At 40.1% G+C, this 19,240-nt stretch overlaps 1 protein-coding gene across 2 annotated transcripts in view; it reads left to right on the forward strand.

The window, feature by feature from the left end:
* MYO16 (myosin XVI) overlaps positions 1-19,240 on the forward strand; it is a 609,548-nt gene that overhangs the window by 169,343 nt on the left and 420,965 nt on the right. For both annotated transcript variants that reach the window (XM_010384748.2, XM_010384747.2), the window contains exon 5: positions 18,350-18,458. In XM_010384748.2, the coding sequence (XP_010383050.1) occupies positions 18,350-18,458 (109 nt within the window). The remainder of the gene's footprint in view (positions 1-18,349; positions 18,459-19,240) is intronic.

Consider the following 19,240-nt stretch of genomic DNA (forward strand, 5'->3'; position numbering starts at 1 on the left):
GTCTCTAGTTTGCAAACGGAAGCATAGAGTGAAGTGATTTGCCCCGGTTGCAGAACCAGCGAGTAATAAACCTGAGATTCCAGCCCAGGCTTCTCAGACTCCAAGCCCTATTTCTTCTCACTATGCCATGTGGCATCTTTTCCCTCTTTTCTTCTCTGTCCGTTTGAATCTTTTCCTACCGCCCCTGGCTCCAGCACTCCTCGGCTCCTTTGTGTTCCTATTACGCAGCTCTTGGAGTTTCAATATTCCATTTTCTAATAGTTTCATCAACCTACTGCCTTGATGAATGCAAGGTAGTAGAAAAGACAAGATTAAACTGTTAGGAGCTGCTTCCATGTAGGAAGCCTCACTTAGACTTCTTGCTGTCTTCTAAATAGCTGTTTCTTTCTTTGGAGTCTGCATTTCTTATAGAATGGCAACATTTGTTGTTTAATTAATGAGACTCCATGAATAGTTGAACAGTGAATATTGTTGCATTTCCAAAACACAGAATAATTTTGGTCAAATTAATTTGAAAATACAATATTTGAAAGGATCTTATACTACTTTTTTAGGTTCAGGGCTTTTCCGAGACCTTAATATGCTAACACGCCCCGAAACCTTATAGGACACAGACACAGTGTAAAATATTTTCCAATATAGATCTTTGAAATGAGTTTTAATATAACAATTAATGTGATGCATTTGATGATCATGTCTGAGGAAAACATAATGAAAATGAAGTTAAATTATCTTCATCTTTTGTGGTGTGTAATGTCTGAACACTCAGCCATCCCAAACAACTTGGGCTAAAAATTGACAAGTACTTTTTAATATTAGTAACAAATACAACCCTAATGTTTAAATAAATAGCCAAAACCCTTGAACAGATAATTTATGAAAGAAGAAATCAAATGGCCATGAACATATGAAGAAATAGGTAGCTTTTCCTGGAATTAAAGATGCTCACTAAAAACTGTTCTAATATATTCTAAGTAATAAAATAGGCATATGTTATTTAATATTATTAATATTGTATTTATTCACTTAACAGTTATTTCCTCAGCACCCAAAGGATATTCTCTCACAGATCTTGCAATCCAGGAAGAGATATTATCAGTTAGTAAACGTGTGTTTAAAGCATTGGTTAGTCACCATTGCTGGGAGGAAATTAGAATGGTAAGGGAATGCAAAGTGAAGAAGCGTGAGGGAAAGAGGCTCTTGGACAAGTGGTTCTAGGAAGATATAAAGGAACAAGCCATTCCAAGATACACTTGGTGGCACCAGGACGGTCCAGAAGGGACAAAGTCAGTGGGAGCCACGTGTGTGAGGACAGGAGAAGATTTGTGTGGCCAGAATGGAGCGCGCTAGACACTGGTGGAAGTACGAAGTTCGGAGAGAGGGTTGGGAGCAGAAGGTTGGATCCACAGGGACACTTGGAAATCAAGGGAAAGAGGGGAGCTTTCATTCTGGGGATCATGGTAGATTTTGACTGAGACAAGGAGGCAATGAAAAGTGTCTTTTAAAAATCCCTCTGGCTATTCTGTGAAAAATTAACTCTGCAAAAGATTTTGAGGTGGGGCTGTGGTTTTGATAAACTAGAACCAAGTAAACCTGTTAAGCGACCACTAGAGCAATCTGAGCAAGACTGGGTGGTTCTGGAATAAGGGATTAGAAAGACACTTGGTGAGAACGCTCAGATGTGATTCATCAGGAAGGAAAGAGGCGGCCAAACTCACTGATTGATTGGACAAGTATGGCAAGAGAGAGAAATCAAGAATTTCCTTATTTGGGGCTAAGTAACTAGGTGGTTAATAAGTCAGTGAGGTGGAGGCACTGGAGCACTTAAGCAGAATGTATTAAGCACCCTAATAATTTTATATGATTTGGTTTAATAGTAATTCTAGTGATGGAAATGCTTTAAATGGGGTAAAGGGAAATGTTGCCTAGATTTATGTGTAATAGTGTTATTTATAATAGTGATATGTAAAAATCAATGCGTAAAAATAAAATGGCTAAGTGAATTGATATATAAATGTAATGGAATGTGGCATAGTAATTTAGGTACTGCCCAGTGAAACAGGAAAGAAAATGCTGATGATAAACTAAATAAAAATTGATGATATAAAATTATAGGCATGTAATATTCTCAATTTATTTTCAATAAATACCCTCATTTAATGAATATGCATTATAGCATGTCTCTGAACACATAAAAAATAAACTCATTGAAATAGTCATAGTATTTACCTTTGACTGGAGAGACCGCAAATTAATTTTATTTTTACTGTCTTTAAAATTTCAGATAACTGTATTAATGTAATAATTTTAAAAGCTTTAAAAAAGACAGTATTTCTATAAAAGCAAATTCTATAAACTGGTAACTTTTCTAAAATTTCTGTAAAATATATATGAAATACACAATTTCCTCATCTGGACGTTTTAAAATTATGAGGCATTCATGCCTTTTTAAAAATCTGCGAGCCCCTCCTCAGCAATATCTCCCAAACTGTCACATCAGCCTCTCTGATCACGGCTGCCTGAGTTTTCCAGTTCATATCTTAAAGCTCAGAGTTACCACCTCATAACTCTCTTTGGGGGCATGTACATAGGAAAATGAAGCCACTGAGGAAAGAGAGCCCAGGTGAGAAAATAAGAACCATTTCCAACGTAAATTCCAACATAAAGAACTTTTCTCACATAATGACAACGACGACACATTCGAGTGTGGTAAGATCAGCCCCTAGACAACAGGAGTCTAGCTCCTGCACTAACCAAAGACCACTCTCATTTTGGTTACACAACAAATTCTGTAGAATAGAGTGAGCTGTGGGCAAGTGGAAATGATGAGGTTGGAGAGAGCTGGGTCCAGATGAAGTGGATACTTGTAAACCTCTGGTATCACAATACAATTCCCTGTGTTATTAACATAAAAGCTTGCAAAATGCTAATGGCATATTTTCTGATCTAAAGTGTATATATTTAGGACTATAAAGGGGAGGACTATAAAAGAAAGAGGACTATCCTCTCCTTAGTGGGGAGAGGTAGGGCGTAGAGGATAGTTCTCACTTTATCAATCTATATATAGATATATGCATGGGGGGAGAGGCTAGCCCTCACTTTTTTCTACTAGCACATGAAGACAAAATTTGCTATGGAGAGAGAAAAACTATATTTTATAAGCATAAAATATCCACTTATAAGGCTTATTTTCTACTTTTTCTTTTATGTTAGATGCCAGCTTTTATTTAGACTTTTTTTTAGAGCAGTTTTAGGTTCACAGCAAAATTTGAGAGAAAGATACAGATATTTCACATGTACTTCCTGACCCCACACACACACAGCCTCCCCTGTTTCCAACATTCCCACCAGAGTAGTTTATTTGTTACAAATGATGAATTTACCTTGACCTATCGTTATCTCCCCAAGTTCATAGTTAACATTAGGGTTCACTCTTGGTGGTGCATATTCTATGGATTTGGACAAATGCAGTGACATGGATCCACCCGTACAGAAATCTGTGGAGCATTTTTACTGTCCTAACAACCCTCTGTGCTCTGTCTGTTGATCACAACCCGACCCGTCTCCTGATAATTACCAAGCGAGCTTTCTATTGTCTCCAAAGTTTTATCTTTTCCAGAATGCCGTATACTTGGAATCATACATGTTTAGACTTTTCAGATTGGCTTTTTTTTTCACTTGCTAATATGCATTGAAGGTTTCTCCATGTCTTTTTGTGGCTTCGTAGCTCATTTTTGTATAGCTGTGAATACTATTCCGATGTCTGGATGTACCACAGTTTTATTCATTTAGCTACTAAAGGATATCTTGGTTGCTTCTAAGTTTTGGCAGTTAAAAATAAAGCTGATACAGACATCTGTGCGTAGGTGTTTGTGTGGATGTAAGTTTTCAACTCCTTTGGGCAAATACCAAGGGGCATGATTGCTGGGTCATGTAGTAAGAGTAGGTTTACTTTGTAAGAGATTACCAGGCTGGCGTGGTGGCTCATGCCTGGAGTCCAGCATTTTGGGAAGGTGAGGAAGGGATTGCTTGAGCCCACGAATTAGAGACCAGCCGGGGCAACATGGTGAGACTCAGTTTCTGAAAAAAATATTACAAAGGAAGAAATAGCCGAGCATGGTGGTGTACACCTGTGGTCCCAGCTACTTGGGAGGCTGAGGCAGCAGAGCCTGGGAGGTGTAGCCTGCAGTGAACCATGATAGCACCACTGCACGCTAGCTTGGGCAACAGAGCAAGACCCTGTCAAAAAAAAAGAAAGAAAGAAAAGAAATGACCAAACTGTCTTCCAAAGTGCCTGTACCGTTTTGCATTCCCACAAGCAATGAAAAAGAGCGTCTATTGCTCCACGTCCTCACAAGCATTTGGTGCCATCAGTGTTCCACATTTTGGCCACGTTACTAGGTATGTGGTGTTGAAGGAGACTAAAGAGAAAGGACCTCGAATGCAATGGGTGATCCTGAATTACATCTTAAACCTTGGGGAAAAAAGTGCTATCAAGGGCATACTTGGAAAAAATAATGAAATGTGAATATTAACTGTGGTTTAAGTAATTCAACATGTTAATGTTGAATTTTCTGGTTTTGATAACTGTTGTGTAAGAGAATATCCTTGTTCTTATAAAATACATACTAAAATATTTAGGGATAAAAAAGCACGATGCCTGCAACCCACTTTCAAGTGGTTCAAAAATTGTGTGTGTGGCGGGGGGCAGATAAAAAAGAAAAGGAAGGAGGAGAGAGAACATGAACAAAAATAGGGGAAAATATAAATGATGGGTGAGTTTGGATGTCTTAGTCTGTTTGGGCTGTTATAACAAAACACTGTAAACTGGGTGGCTTTAAACAACAGAACCTTATTTCTCACTGTTCTGAAGGCTGGGAAATCTAAGATCAAGGTGCCAGATTTGATGTTTGGTGAGAGCCCACTTCCTGGTCTTCATAGTTGGCTGTCTTCATACTATATCCTTACATGGTAGAAAGGGCAAGGGAGCCCTTTAAGGTTTCTTTTATAAAGGCACCAATCCCAATCCTGAGAGCTTCACCCTCATGACTTGACCATCTTCCAAAGGCTCCACGTTCTGACATCATAATCCTGGAAGTTAAAATGTTAGCATATAAATTTGGGGCAGTATCTCCATATATGTAAACATGTAGTCCATGGTATTAGATAAAGGGTATTGTGGTAGTTTCTTAAGGTTGCCATAATAGAATACCACAAACTGGGTGGCTTCAAACAATAGAAATGTATTCTCTTATAGTTTTGGAGGCTAGAAGTCTGAAATCAAGGTGTCAGCACTGTGATTCCTCTAAAATCTGTAGGGGGGCCCCCTCTCTTGAATCTTCAAGATCCTGGTAGCCCCAGGTGTTCCTCAGCTTGTGACAGCATCACCCCAATCTCTGCCTCCATCCTCATGTGGCTGCCTTCCCTTTGTGTGTGTGTCCATTTTCAAATGTCTCTCTTCTTACAAGGATACTAGTCAGATTGGATTAAGGCCCATCCTTCTCCAGTGTGACCCATCTTAACTAATTACATCTGCAGTGACCCTATGTCCAAATAAAGCCACATTCACAGGTACTTGGGGGTAAGGCTTAAACATAACTTTTTTGGGGAAATGCAGTTCAAACCATAACAGGTACATAGGATTCCTTTGCATTACTCTTGCAACTTTCCATCAATTTGAAATTATATTTTTAAAAGTTACCAAAATGTGTTAGCATGAAAAAAAAGTGGCCTTTGTTTACTAAAATGCCATTAGATAGATAATTCTCATTTAAAATGTGATTATTCCACCCTGACCAACATAGCAAAACCCTGTCTCTACTAAAAAATACAAAAATTAGCTGGGTGTGGTGGTGAGTGCCTGTAATCTCAGCTCTTGGGAGTCTGTGGCAGGAGAATCGCTTTCACCTGGGAAGAGGAGGTTGCAGTGACCCGAGATTGCACCACCGCACTCCAGCCTGGGTGACAGAGTGAGACTCCGTCTCAAAAAAATAAAAATAAATAATAATAAAATAAAATGTGAGTATTAATGTGTTAGAGAACTATAAATGAAACGATTGACAAGTATATTCTTTGAGATTAAATTGTTATATAACATAAACCAATAAATTCTTGGGGAAATATACACCTCTTGGTTCATATGCCATATGGCATGTGGTAAATTAAATTTCCATTTGTAGGGAATGATATATTTGAGTTTCATGTGGGGAATGATATATTTGAGTTTCATCTCCAACACTCCAGAAACATAGTTTAGGACAAATTGGAAGTTAAGCAGTCTTCCAGTTTCAATAATTAGACAGGAAATGCGCTCAGGGCTCCCTGGAGGAACTATGCAGTCTTCAACTGCAGAAAGTATTTGAGGGGTTGCTATTGATTTTGCACGTATAACATTGATTCATTTTATTTCTCTGATGAAAATCAATTATGATGTGATTGATTTTTTTTTTGGAGCCAAACTGAAAGACATGCCTTACAGTCTATGTTGTACAAATACAGCATTTTTTTGTTGAGCTACATAAGCTTTTTCTTAATTTGGAATTACTTCTTTCAGTAAGACAAAGGCTAATAAGTACTGTCAGTATGAAAAATTTGACATCTAGTGAATAGATGTAAGAAAATATATTATGAAGATATTACATGTACATGCACACTCATGTATGCAAACCCTTAGGGTTTAGGCTATTAGTGGGTACCAAATATCAATATGTTCTCTTACATCATGAGAAGGTATATATGTTTTTCAGTTATTCTCATTTTCAGTATCCTTTTCACACACCCACTTCCTAATCCATATGTTCTTATAAAGTGCAGCATTCAGTCGTTTAAAAATATTACTTAAGATTTAGAAAATGTAGAGTGATTGCTAACGCTGTTGTTCCTGTATTATGAAGTAAGCTTAGGCTTGGATATTTGTTTTATATTTGAAAATCTTCTCTAAAACCCTCAACTCCCCCTGCTTCTCATCCTCTGAAATAAAACAACCATGTGTCCAGTCAAATACATACACCAATACATGAAATTAACATCAATGCGAATGTTGAGTGTGACTCCTCATTCTGTACAGAAAGTATTGAGCTATTTACTCAAGGAATCAATACAGACAATGATTCAGGATCATTTTTCTCTCACTTTTTTTATTCATAGCTGGAAAATTACATACTGGAGTCTTGCTTCAGAGGAATGAAATCTGAAATGTAAAAAAAGAACATTTTTAAAAGGTATTTTAAAATATCAAGTTTGTATTTTGGAAAAGAAAAATTGTATTGCAGAACACATAGATTTTTAAATTCTCATATGATAAATGGGCAATGTCAAAAGAAATTATTGAATTTGATTGTTTTCATTTCACACAATTTAGTACATAGCTTTGCTATGCCTGAGTGGTTCAAAACGGAGGTGTTTTTTTTTTTTTTTTTTTTTTTTTTTAACAAGAGCTAATCTAATACCTTGTAAATGTGACTGATTCCTAACTTCATGGGTCATATCACCTTTGATATGCTGAAAACTAGATTTTCTGAGGGTTTCTGACATTTTGATGAAGTCTTGCTTTGCAACTCATCAGCTCCTTAGTTGCAGTGGGATCCATCGTTACCAACTAAAATTGCACATTTGCTTCTGTGTTAGCTGGACTAATGATGAAAATCAGCTGTGAGTCTTCTTAGTGTTGTACACAATAATATTCATGTACAGTAAAAGTAGGGAATCCTGACATGAAATTAATTTACGCAAAGGGAAGAATGATGGTGTTTGCACATGTGCAAGTGTGAGACATTAATCAAGTTTTCCAGGGCTCTTTGGAGTATTTGAAGCACATCACCTTAGCTCTGTCCTCTATCGTGCCTTCTTCCAGTGCAAACATGGGTTTGAAATCCCTGAGGCCCAAAGGGGCAGGTTTTGCCTATAGAACTTCCATGAATTGTTATAACCTGAGAAACAGCAAAAGCTTTACTTGCTAAAATATTTTATTCTAGCCTGCCAAGGAATCTACATTGCCAGCTTCAACGAATCCCCTTTGTGTCAAGGCATTATCTCCAAATGCAAGTATTTTACACATTGTGGGAAATATGGCCAGCTTTCCTAAGGACACTTACCTTTTTCACAACAGGGCATGGGAAGAGTCCATTTTTATTCATGGAGGCGAGACAGAGGACTCTGCACATAGCATGAATTGGGAAGTCAGGGGCATCTAGAAAAAAGCATGGGAACCTAAGGCATAGTTTACATAGAGAGGTGTATACAGAGAGACACCACTGGCCTAGTCTAGAAGCTTCCAGAGGTCCACTGTTAACACCATTCCACAAGCTCTAGACCTTTTGACCTTGGTCCACACCTTCTTGGTATAGTTAGCTACCTAATGAGCGGCGGATGGCAGCACATGCTTTGCCACAGGCACAAAAAGCATTTCTATTATTTCCTATATTCCTCGATGGAGTATTATGCCGATGGGTGTTTGTCTGTACATACCTGTATTCTTATCTGTAGCACTCCAATAAAACTACTTCAAATAGGCACCTACAATGCCCTCCTGAGTTTTAGTATTAGGAAAACTGGGTATTTTCAATAGGACACGCTAGCCATTTTGCAGACTGCACTATAGCCTATTATCCAAGCCTGATACAGAGTTATCCTTGCACTAGTACTATATTATTAAGATTTTTTTATATTTTACCAACATTAACCCATTTTATCTTCATGACAACTTTGGGAGAATTAAAGACAGAGAGGGCAAGCAGTTTCTCCAAGGTCACATGACTGATAAGTTTTGAGCAGAGATTTGAACTGGATTTTGTGTCCTTAAAGGCTCAGCTATACTGCCCCTGGTGGAGAACAGTGGGTGTATGCCTTGAAAGCATCACAGACACGGACTTACTACTCAAGGCCAGGTGGATTAACACATTTGTTAAACACAATAGCTAAGATAGGCTGTGTGTACCTAGAACCGTGCGTGTAAAGTGCCATGAGCCTCCTGCATGCAACCTTTCCAAGTGGTGCTTATAATTAGTATAGCTTGCTTTTTACCTGCGAGGAAACTGGGGCATAGAACCCTTAAGGATTTGCCCTAGGCCATAAAGTTCATGAGGAGAGGCACCGGGATGGAATCTCAAACCATTAACTCTGTATTACTGTGCAATACTCACTTTATAATAGAAAAGCACAACAAAGGTACTAGCCAGTGTCCAGTAGAAGACAAAAAGTCCACCGAAGAAGTTAGTTTGAATAGGATGCATTTAATATAAAAATTCTTATCTAATAAAAGTAGATTAATTACAAAGGGGGGGTAAAGATAATGCTGAAAACTAACAGAACAACAGATATAGGAAGCAACTGCTATTCACCACATCGGGGAGAGAATCTGGAAGAGACCCCTCAGGGATTGAAATGTAGACCCTTTTGGAGAGGATGTGGCTGTGGCCTCTGCATGGTGGGGAAATTCACGGAGACTGGTTCTGGCAATTAGGAAGCTATTGGCTAAGTGGCAGCAGACCTGGCTGGAGGGTGTGCACTGCTGGGTACCCCACAGTGGGCCAGAACAAGAGGGAACATCCTGGGCCAGTGAGAGGAGCCCCTTCCTACTGCAGTGCCCCCTCCTTCCTCAACTGCCAGAGCCACACTGTAAATCTGGAATCTCTTCTAAGTGGTCCAATGTCAGTGAATTAATATTCTGCCCTTGTTTGTCTAATGTTGTAAGAATCCATGTTTACCTATGTTCCCCAGGTATGTAGGTATGTTAACATTTTTGCATACATACCTTCATACCTAGGGAATGTCTCCCTCAACCGCAGAAATAATATCTGCTCCCTGCATCTGCTATTCCCATATTCTTCAGAGTTCTCCAGATTACATTCAGTAGTTACTTCCTTTTTACTCGTTAATTATTCATATCCAATCTCTCTTGTTAAAATTATTGGTGGAAATTCTGACTCCTAGAGGGAGATACACATCATATAAATGTAAAATCTTGCCGTTCTCTTGATGTGTCAGCTGTTTCATCCAGGGTCCTAGTATTTACTTTCCCCAGATGATACTGGGATTTCACTCTAGGCATGAATCTAGCAAAAATGGGGTAGTTACAGTGGGACTAGAAGAGAATATCCTCTTTCAAGGCACTCTTTCCAGGTGAAGTCATCACAGTTTTTAAGTGAACAATGGGCCATCTCAGGCACAGAAGGTCAAGCTGCTTCCCCTGGTGAGGAAGAGTCAGGGTGACTTGAGGGCTCAAGATTATTTCACGGCAGGGCACAGTGGCTCATGCCTGTAATCCCAACACTTTGGGAGGCCAAGGTGAGCGGATCACTTGAGGTCAGGAGTTCGAGACCAGCCTGGCCAACATGGTGAAACCCATCTCTACTAAAAATACAAAAATTAGCCGGGCGTGGTGGCACACGCCTATAGTCCCAGCTACTTGGGAGGCTGAGGCAGGAGAATCGCTTGAACCCATGAAGTGAAGGTTTCAATTAACCAAGATCGCTCCACTGCACTCTAGTCTGAACGACAGGGTGAGACTTCATCTAAAAAAAAAAAAAAAAAAAAAAAAAAAGATTTTCTGTTTCACTGGAGTCTAACCAGATATTGCCATTTCAGGTCTCAGGACAGTAGTCCATCGCAATTAACAAAAATTTTCGGAAAATAATTTGATAAGACAGTGAATTCACCAGACATTGTACTTCAGCCACCTACACAATTACGTTAAATTTTGTATTGAACAGTCAGCAATATGAACTCTCAATGTGAAAAATTCTTCCTATAATGACTTGAGCTTATGGTTAAAGGACTTGGCCTTGGTTTATTTGTTGTTTGTTTATAAGACTTCCACTGCACTCGTGGGGGGATTCCATGACACGCCACAGTCCTTGTCATCATTGTTTCTGCCATAATGGCCAAGTGCCAGAGTCTTGGCGACTACAGCAGAAATAAATCCCAAGACGCTTGCTTCAGTTTACCCTTCAGAACAGTCAACCACAGGTGACAGCTTGGTTACCTTGATTATTTTAGTAATCCAAGCTGGGTTTTCCTAAGATCCTGTTTCCTACTGGCATGTGCCTCAGCAGTATACTCACATTAAGCTAACTACACCCCTCACCAAATCCTATCATTGAGGGCCTGGGACCACCCCATTCTTCAAAGGTGTCTTGTGAGCGTCCAGCCAGGATCCAGAATTACCACCAATCATCTGAAAAAGCAAGATAGACTATAAATAACTACTAACTAGTGAAAAAGCAAACAAAACTACTTAATGTGATCAAGATAACTGAAGAATGCAGGAATAGCAGATGCAGGGAGCAGATACTGCTTCTGGGGCTGAAGGAGACAACTTGGGGGAGGAGCCTTCTTGGAAGTGCCCCCTCCCCCAAGGCTGAGAGACCTCATTGGAGAGGGTGCGGCTGTCACCACAGTGTGGCCAGAAGCTTCAGGGAGGTGGCTCAGGCCCAGGCTGCAAGCAGGGAACAGGTACCAGCAAAATATGCTAGGATGCTTCCTGCTGGGAGGCTAATATAAACGGGTGGGCCATTTGCTAGGATACAAGAGAAACTTGCCGTTGGGCTGCTAGAAGAACTCGCCCAGGGACGTGCGCGCCTGGGTCTCCCACACGCCAGGGACAAGGAGACCTGGGGCTCTCTGGTAAGAACCACAAGAAGCCCCTTCCTCCTGCTGTGTCCTTCCAGCGCCCTCTACTGACAGACCCAACACCGTTCCGGCTAGTGAAGGAGGACCCTCCAAAGGCCCAGCCCCAGGATCAACAAGGCAGAGCAAAAAATGGGTCGACCTGGAGGATCAACTCCGGGTCCATAATTGATGATTAGCACAACATGGAGCCTGAAATCATTTATTTCACTTTCAAAGTTTCAGACCTTCTGACACAGGCAAAGCACCTAGCCATGAATTGCAGAAATGCTTCATTGACCACAGATTACCATGGTGAGGTAAGAAGAACAAAGCGTCCCCCTTTTGTTTAAGTGTCACGTATGGCAGCTCAAATAAACCGTTACAACATTATTTTTCATTTTTTGTTTAGCCAAAGTTTGTGCCATCACGAAGGCAGTAGGAGAAACAATTCCCTGGACTTAAAACTTAGAAGACAAATGAAGATGCATTAAAATTAATTTGTGTAATTTAAAGAATGAAAGCAAGGCATTTTTTTTGAAATGTTTGGAAAGTTAGTAATTATGGAAGATTGAAGAACATGAGCTCTCAGGTATGTTAGTCATAAAATTACTGACATCTGATTTAAAAAAAAAAACAACTGCCCAGTGACCAACTCATTCCTTAGGTTTTTTGCATCTCTTCCATTAAACAAAGAAAGAGAAAAAGAAAAGGGAAGAAGAAAAAGAGAGGGAAGAAGGAAGGGAGGGAGAGAAGGAAAGAAGGAGTCTCTCACAAATATCTATCTGGAATGATTGAACGTGGGTAAGCTAAGTATGAGTATAGTGATTTTGTAACTATATAAACCCTTGAAAATAAAGGTCAGAAAATTGAGTTAACAAGAATTGCCATACAAATTATAATTCTTTGCCTCAATTTTTTTTTTGACTTTTAAGATTGATTTATTATTTAATTGATTTAACAAAAATGTAATCATATGCCTCCTAAGTTTCAGTGGAGGATCTTAGCGTAAGAAATACAAAATCAAATATAAGATATGTCTTACCCTTCAACAGCTAGTTAGTTGAAGTTCCAGAACCGGAATCAGAATCCTTGTCACCTGACTCTCACAATTTATTTTTCTGTTATAAAAACTTGTTTCTCATCATTACCGTGACATTACATTCCTTTCAGAGTGTCAGAGGATTAGATTGCCAATGCTAAAATTCCAAATAAACATTTTCTCAGTTGTATCTGAAGAGAATCCGTTGAAAAAGGTAATAGAACTTTGGAAGCTCTTAATAATTATGTACTTCCACTACAATTAAAAGACTAAATCTCATTTGGGGGCACATAGTTCAGTCTTTCTATAGATTTAGGGCCGTGCGTTTAGAGTCACATGATTTAGCATGCCTTTATAGTCTAGCGTGCGCTCTGTAATTTATGCCTGGTAGTTATATCTGTCAAAAGAAAACTTTCTTGAGGGAGTATGGGATAAGAAGGGAAATCCATACTCTAAAATTAATGTGCATACATAAAACCCAGGGATTTTGCCAAAATACAGGTTATAATCAAGCAGGTCTGGGAGGGGCCTGAAATTCTGCATTTCTAAGAGGTTTGTAGGTGATAACAACGCTGCTGATCTTCAAGTCCCACTTAAAATATCAACGTTTTAGAGAGAATTACTTTAAGATCCATTTTACTGGGCTGGATTCCAACCAGTGAAAGTATCAATGCCCTGAGGCAAAGCAACTAGAATGATACAATGCCTTCAGAGGTCTTTCAAAGATATTCACATGGTGTCTTTTTTAGCTTAATATATGGCTTTAAAATTGTTCTTTGCCTCAATTTTTAATGATTAGTTTAAGTTTAGTTTTCAACTCTCTATTTTTGAATTTGTTTCAATAAATCTTTTCTAGCACCTCACATGCACCAGGCACTAAAATAGGTGTCTGGAACAGAAAGGAGGTGAAAACATTATCTATGAGCAGGAAGGTTAGCAACCCTCAGAAAGGCCGGCTTCTATATTGGAAACAATACCAGGTAACTTAGCAGCACAGAAGAGTAAGTGACTCATGAGTTGAAATTTCAGTAAATGACCCCAGCTAAATTATTCAGCCCCACGCTTCAGATGCAGAATTTCTCGGAAAGAGCCTGATGACTTCTTTAAGTACAGACAATATTACCATCTCTTTCAATGCCAAGTTACTTTTCTATTTGTTTTGTTGTGATTAAGAATACATGACTCCTAATTGTATTCACTATCACCTGTGCCCAGGTGTTTCATATTTATAGGATTTCACTGGGAACATGTATGAATTGGGAAAGGATTCTCTATCACTGATGAGTGGAGTGCAGTAGGTTTTACAATTAATATTGAAAACAGTAATGGCATCCCTGCAGTTCTGTCTGTTGTTAATAGATTCTTTAGCAATTGATATTTGAATAGGAACTGTCAGGTTTAAGTCCGGGTTCCAGCCCATACTGAGGTCTGAGGGGAGTGGGTCGATGAATGGCAGATAGCTGAAAGAACACTCAGGAGGAGGGGGAGTGCAGGTAGGTGAAATAAGGCTTTATTCAGCAGCTCTCTTACAGTTTGCTCTGTCTCAGCTGCTTGGTCCAGTCACTCCCATGCATGGCCGCATGGCCGGCTCTCCCTGGCCTTCAGGATCAGTAGCTTAACTCTTTCTCTGGGAATGAACGAGCCAAGCTTTGTCCTGGCTCCCCTGTGTTCGTCCACAAAGACAGACAGCTCTGGCTCTCTTTCTGTCTTTCTCTGGGAACAAGCATGCCAGATATGGTTTGGCTGTGTCCCCGCCCAAATCTCAATTTGAATTGTATCTCACAGAATTACTGCTTGTTGTCCGGGGGTGGGGGGAGCCAGGGGGAGGTAATTATATTCGGGGGGCCAGTCTTTTCTGTGCTAATCTCATGATAGTGAAGAAATCTCACGAGATCTGGTGGGTTTATCAGGGATTTCTGTTTTTGCTTCTTCCACATGTTGTCTTGCCATTGCTATGTAAGAAGTGCCTTTTACCTCCTGCCATGATTCTGAGGCCTCACCAGCCATGTGAAACTGCAAGTCCAATTAAACCTCCTTTTGGTCCCAGTTTCAAGTATGGCTTTATCAGCAGCGTAAAAATGAGCTGATACAGTAAATTCGTACCAATGGAAGTGGGGCATTGCTGAAAAGATACCAAAAACGTGGAAGCAACTTTGGAACTGGGTAACAGGCAGAGGTTGGGCAATTTGGAGGGCTCAGAAGAAGACAGGAAAATGTGGGGAAGTTTGGAACTTCCTAGAGACTTGTTGACTGGCTTCGACAAAATTGCTGATAGTGATGTGAACAATAAGGTCCAGGCTGAGGTGGTCTCAGATGGAGATGAGGAATTTATTGGGAACTGGAGCAAAAGTGACTCTTGTTATTTTTTGCAAAGAGACTGGTGGCATTTTGCCCCTGCCCTAGAGATTTGTGGAACTTTGAACCTGAGAGATGATTTAGGGTATCTGGCGGAAGAAATGTCTAAGCTTCAAAGCATTCAAGAAGTGACTTGGGTGTTGTTAAAAGCATTCCATTTTACAAGGGAAACAGAGCATAAGAGTTCAGAAAATTTGCAACCTGAGAATGTGGTAGAAAAGAAAAACCCATTTTTTGAGGAGAAATTCAAGCTGGCTGCAGAAATGTGCATAAGTGGCAAGGAGCTTAATGTTAATCCCTAAGACAATGGGAAAATTTCTCCAGACCACGTCAGAGACCTTTACAGCAGTCCCTCCCATCACAGGCCCAGAGGCCCAGGACGAGAAAGTGGTTTCATGGGCCAGCCCTAGGGTCCTCATGCTGTTTGCAGCCTGGGTATTTGATGCCATGTGTCCAAGCTGCTCCAGCCATGGCTGAAAGGGGCCAATGTAGAGCTTGGGCCATGGCTAAGCTCAGAGGGTGGATGCTCCAAGCCTTGGCAGCTTCCATGAAGAATTGAGCCTGCAGGTACCTAGAAGTCAAGAATTGAGGTTTAGGAACCTCTACCTACAAATCAGAAGATGTATGGAAACACCTGGATGCCCAAGCAAAAGTTTGCTCCTGGAGAACCTCTGCCGCAGTGTGAAAGGGAAAAGTGGGGCTGGAGCCCCCACACAGAGTCTCTACTGGGCCACTGCCTAGTGGAGCTGTGAGAAGAGGGCCATCATCTTCCAGACCCCAGAATGGCAGGTCCACTGGCAGCTTGCACCATGAGCCTAGAAAAGACACAGACACTCAGCTCGTGAAAGCAGCCAGGAGGGAGGCTGAACCCTGCAAAGCCACAGGGGTGGAGCTGCCCAAGACCATGGGAACTCACCTTTTGCATCAGCATGACCTGAATGTGAGACTTGGAGTCAAAGGAGATCATTTTGGAGCTTTAAAATTTGACTGCTCCGCTGGATTTCAGACTTCCTTGGGCCCGGTAACCCTTTTGTTTTGGCCAATTTCTCCCATTTGGAATGGTTGTATTTACACAATACCTGTACCAGCACTGTATCTAGGAAGTAACTAGCTTACTTTTGATTTTACAGGCTCACAGGCAGAAGGGACTTGCCTTGCCTCAGATGAAACTTTGGACTGTGAACTTTTGGGGTAATGCTGAAATGAGAGAAGACTTTGGGGGACTGTTGAGAAGGCATGACGGGTTTTGAAATGTGAGGACATGAGATTTGTAGGGGCCAGGGGCAGAATGATATGGTTTGGCTGTGTCCTCACCCAAATTGCAACTTGAATTGTATCTCCCAGAATTCCCATGTGTTGTGGGACAGACCCAGGGAGAGGTCATTGAATCATGGGGGCTGGTCTTTCCCGTGCTGTTCTCATGATAGTGAATAAGTCTCATGAGATCTGATGGGTTTTTCTGGGGTGTCCGCTTTTGCTTCCTCCTCATTTTACTGACGCCTTGTAAGAAGTGCCTTTCGCCTCCTGCCATGATTCTGAGGCCTCCCCAGGCGTGTGAAACTGTGAGTCCAATTAAACCTCCTTTTGTTCCCTGTTTTGGGTATGTCTCTATCAGCAGTGTGAAAACGAACCAATACGGTGCCTGTACAGTGTCAGCAGAGCAATTATATGTTCTACAGACAGTAGTGATGTAGGGCCAAGGCATGGCCTTCCCACATTGTGGCTACATGGCTGTGATAACAAGCGGAGTTATATGCCTGTATTGTGCTCTAAACTCACTGCGTCACTCTGGATGTTTGCCTCGGCCTGCCTATCCTTGACCAAAGCACAGCCATGTTCCTTACAGGAACGCAAAATCTTATTCTTGTAGCTTGGAGACTGAAGGAAAAGAATCATTAGCAAAGTCTACTGAGGAATATGCCTGAAGTAAGGGAATTTTTGTTTTTTTTTTTTTTTTCAAACTCCGAATAATTAAAATAAAACTAAATGCACTAACAAGATCATTTGAATCTTGAGGACCTTAAAATTATAAAGGTCCTTAGATAAGTAAAACATCTGAACTATATGACTTGCTCTGTTCAGATAAAGTAATATCTTTACATGATTAGAGAAAATATAACATAGTACACTCAACATGGTGAGGTAAGAAACTCAACTTATCTTGTGGGAAAATGTTAAGATATGGAATATTTTACCACTTTAAGCTACTTTTTTGTTTGTTTTGGGTTTTTAAAAATAATGTATTTAAGGTTGTTCTTTGGAAATCTGTGCAAACTTGCTAAAGTATAGAAAATCTCTCTGCAAATAAAGAATAATAGAAAAAACTCTAAATATTAACCCATAAAATTTTAAACATGAATCATATTTTATGTAAAGTTATAAATGGGGATATAATAAGAACTATGCTAGTATTGCAACACAGAATGCTATTTTGTGAAAGGAACAGGGAAAATCTTTCCTTTGTCTGGCCTGAGTTTAATAACATGTTACTGGGAGGTGTGTGGGAAATCTTGGACAATGGGCATATGTTCACGCCATGCCCTAAAAGAAATGATGTTAGCCATGCCTAATAAATTTTATGGAACTCATTAGGGAATGTGGAGCAATGGAGACAATTCATATGACTGATTTCTGAAGAGCGCAAGCAAATCTACTGTTGTATTGAAGCTGAGATGGATCAGGGGTGAAAGAGGAGTGCTCAGAGGTGCTGTGCTGATGAAGGGACCTTGGAGGCTAACACATGGAAGAGCCATATTTAATACAGTCAACCCATTGAGATTTGCAGATCATGCCTTTTGTTAGAAAATAGTTGCTAGAAAGAGAAAAATCAACCATAGTCACTAACACAGGCCTTGATTAAAACATCATAGTGTAAGAAGAGCTCCCAGATGAGTTTCTGTGGAGAAAAAGGAAGTTAAAGATTTGATAGGACAGATTGGGGAACATTGGTCAAAGTTCAGCTTGTTCCTTGAAGAGTTCTTTTAGAATCTTTGAAGGCATCAGACACCTCTATTATATTACAAACAAGACAGGATATAGAGCAGCCAGCACAGAGGCATGGGTTTGTAGCCACTCACTAGAGATGCTGGGTTTAGCAAAGGGATGGGGAGACGCAGCTGGGGTCAAGGTTTTGCAAGGTTCAGTGGAAGGTTTCCAGAATGTTAGAGTCTCCACAACTCATTTAATATATTTGTCTTAAAAAATAATTCGAGCTTCTGACGTGATTCTTCAGGGTCATATCTACCATAGACTATTTCTGCATCTGTTTCCCAACTAAGATTGAAATGCAACTCCTAATCTGCTTTTAATTTGAACAGTATATATGATTTTTTTTTTCTTTTTATCTAGGCTGGAGCCAATGTCCTTCTCCAGGATGTGAATGGAAATATCCCATTAGATTATGCTGTAGAAGGGACAGAATCCAGCTCTATCCTATTGACCTATCTGGATGAAAATGGTAGGCAAAACTTTTAAAACCATAGAAAAAAATAGATTGGGAGAATTGTCCAGTGTGTATTCATTTTCACAGGTTTGCTTGCATGATTTCTGGTGGACGTAGTTTCCCCATGTGGTGTAGAAGATGGTATTTTTTTCCCTTCAACTTTCCAGTGCTCTCACTGCACTACATTGTGGTTTAGTCAATGCTGGTATTTTTGCAAGCCGGCAGAAATCTAGAGGCCAACAATGAAGGGACATTTTAACAGGCATCTGAAGTCCATAATTAGTGGGACTGGGTTTGTAATTATAATCTATTCTCCCCCTGGGAGGGGAAGGGAAGTCAACCAGCACAACTGAATTTTGAGCTAATGAGAACAAGGTCATCTGAAGTGTATTCTCTTAGAAGCAGGAAGTCCTAGCTGGAATTAGAGGCAAGGAAGCGAGGGCTTAAGTCAAGAACAATTGTCTGCAAATCGACCTTTTGCAACACTTAGAACACAAAGGTCATCAGAAGAAAGCCCTGTGGTCATGATACTAGCCTGAAGAGATGAGGTTGAGTCCCTAAATGCATTCACTGACAAAGGATGTTTAATTATACAGGTCCAGCATATAATTTCATCAGTAAGTGCAGCCTTGGGAAAGTGGTAGGTATGAGAATCCCTGAGCCTAATATAGTATTAAACTAAAGAATTATGCCCCTCCTTTTTTCCTCTGCTGTTTAAGTATAAACAACAATAAAGAAATTCCAATCCCTTCAAAATGACCCTTGGCCAGAGAAAAGTTTACAGTTTTTAAGAGCCA

Source organism: Rhinopithecus roxellana, chromosome 18 (assembly GCF_007565055.1).
Source record: "Rhinopithecus roxellana isolate Shanxi Qingling chromosome 18, ASM756505v1, whole genome shotgun sequence".
NCBI classification, from domain to species: Eukaryota; Metazoa; Chordata; class Mammalia; order Primates; family Cercopithecidae; genus Rhinopithecus; species Rhinopithecus roxellana.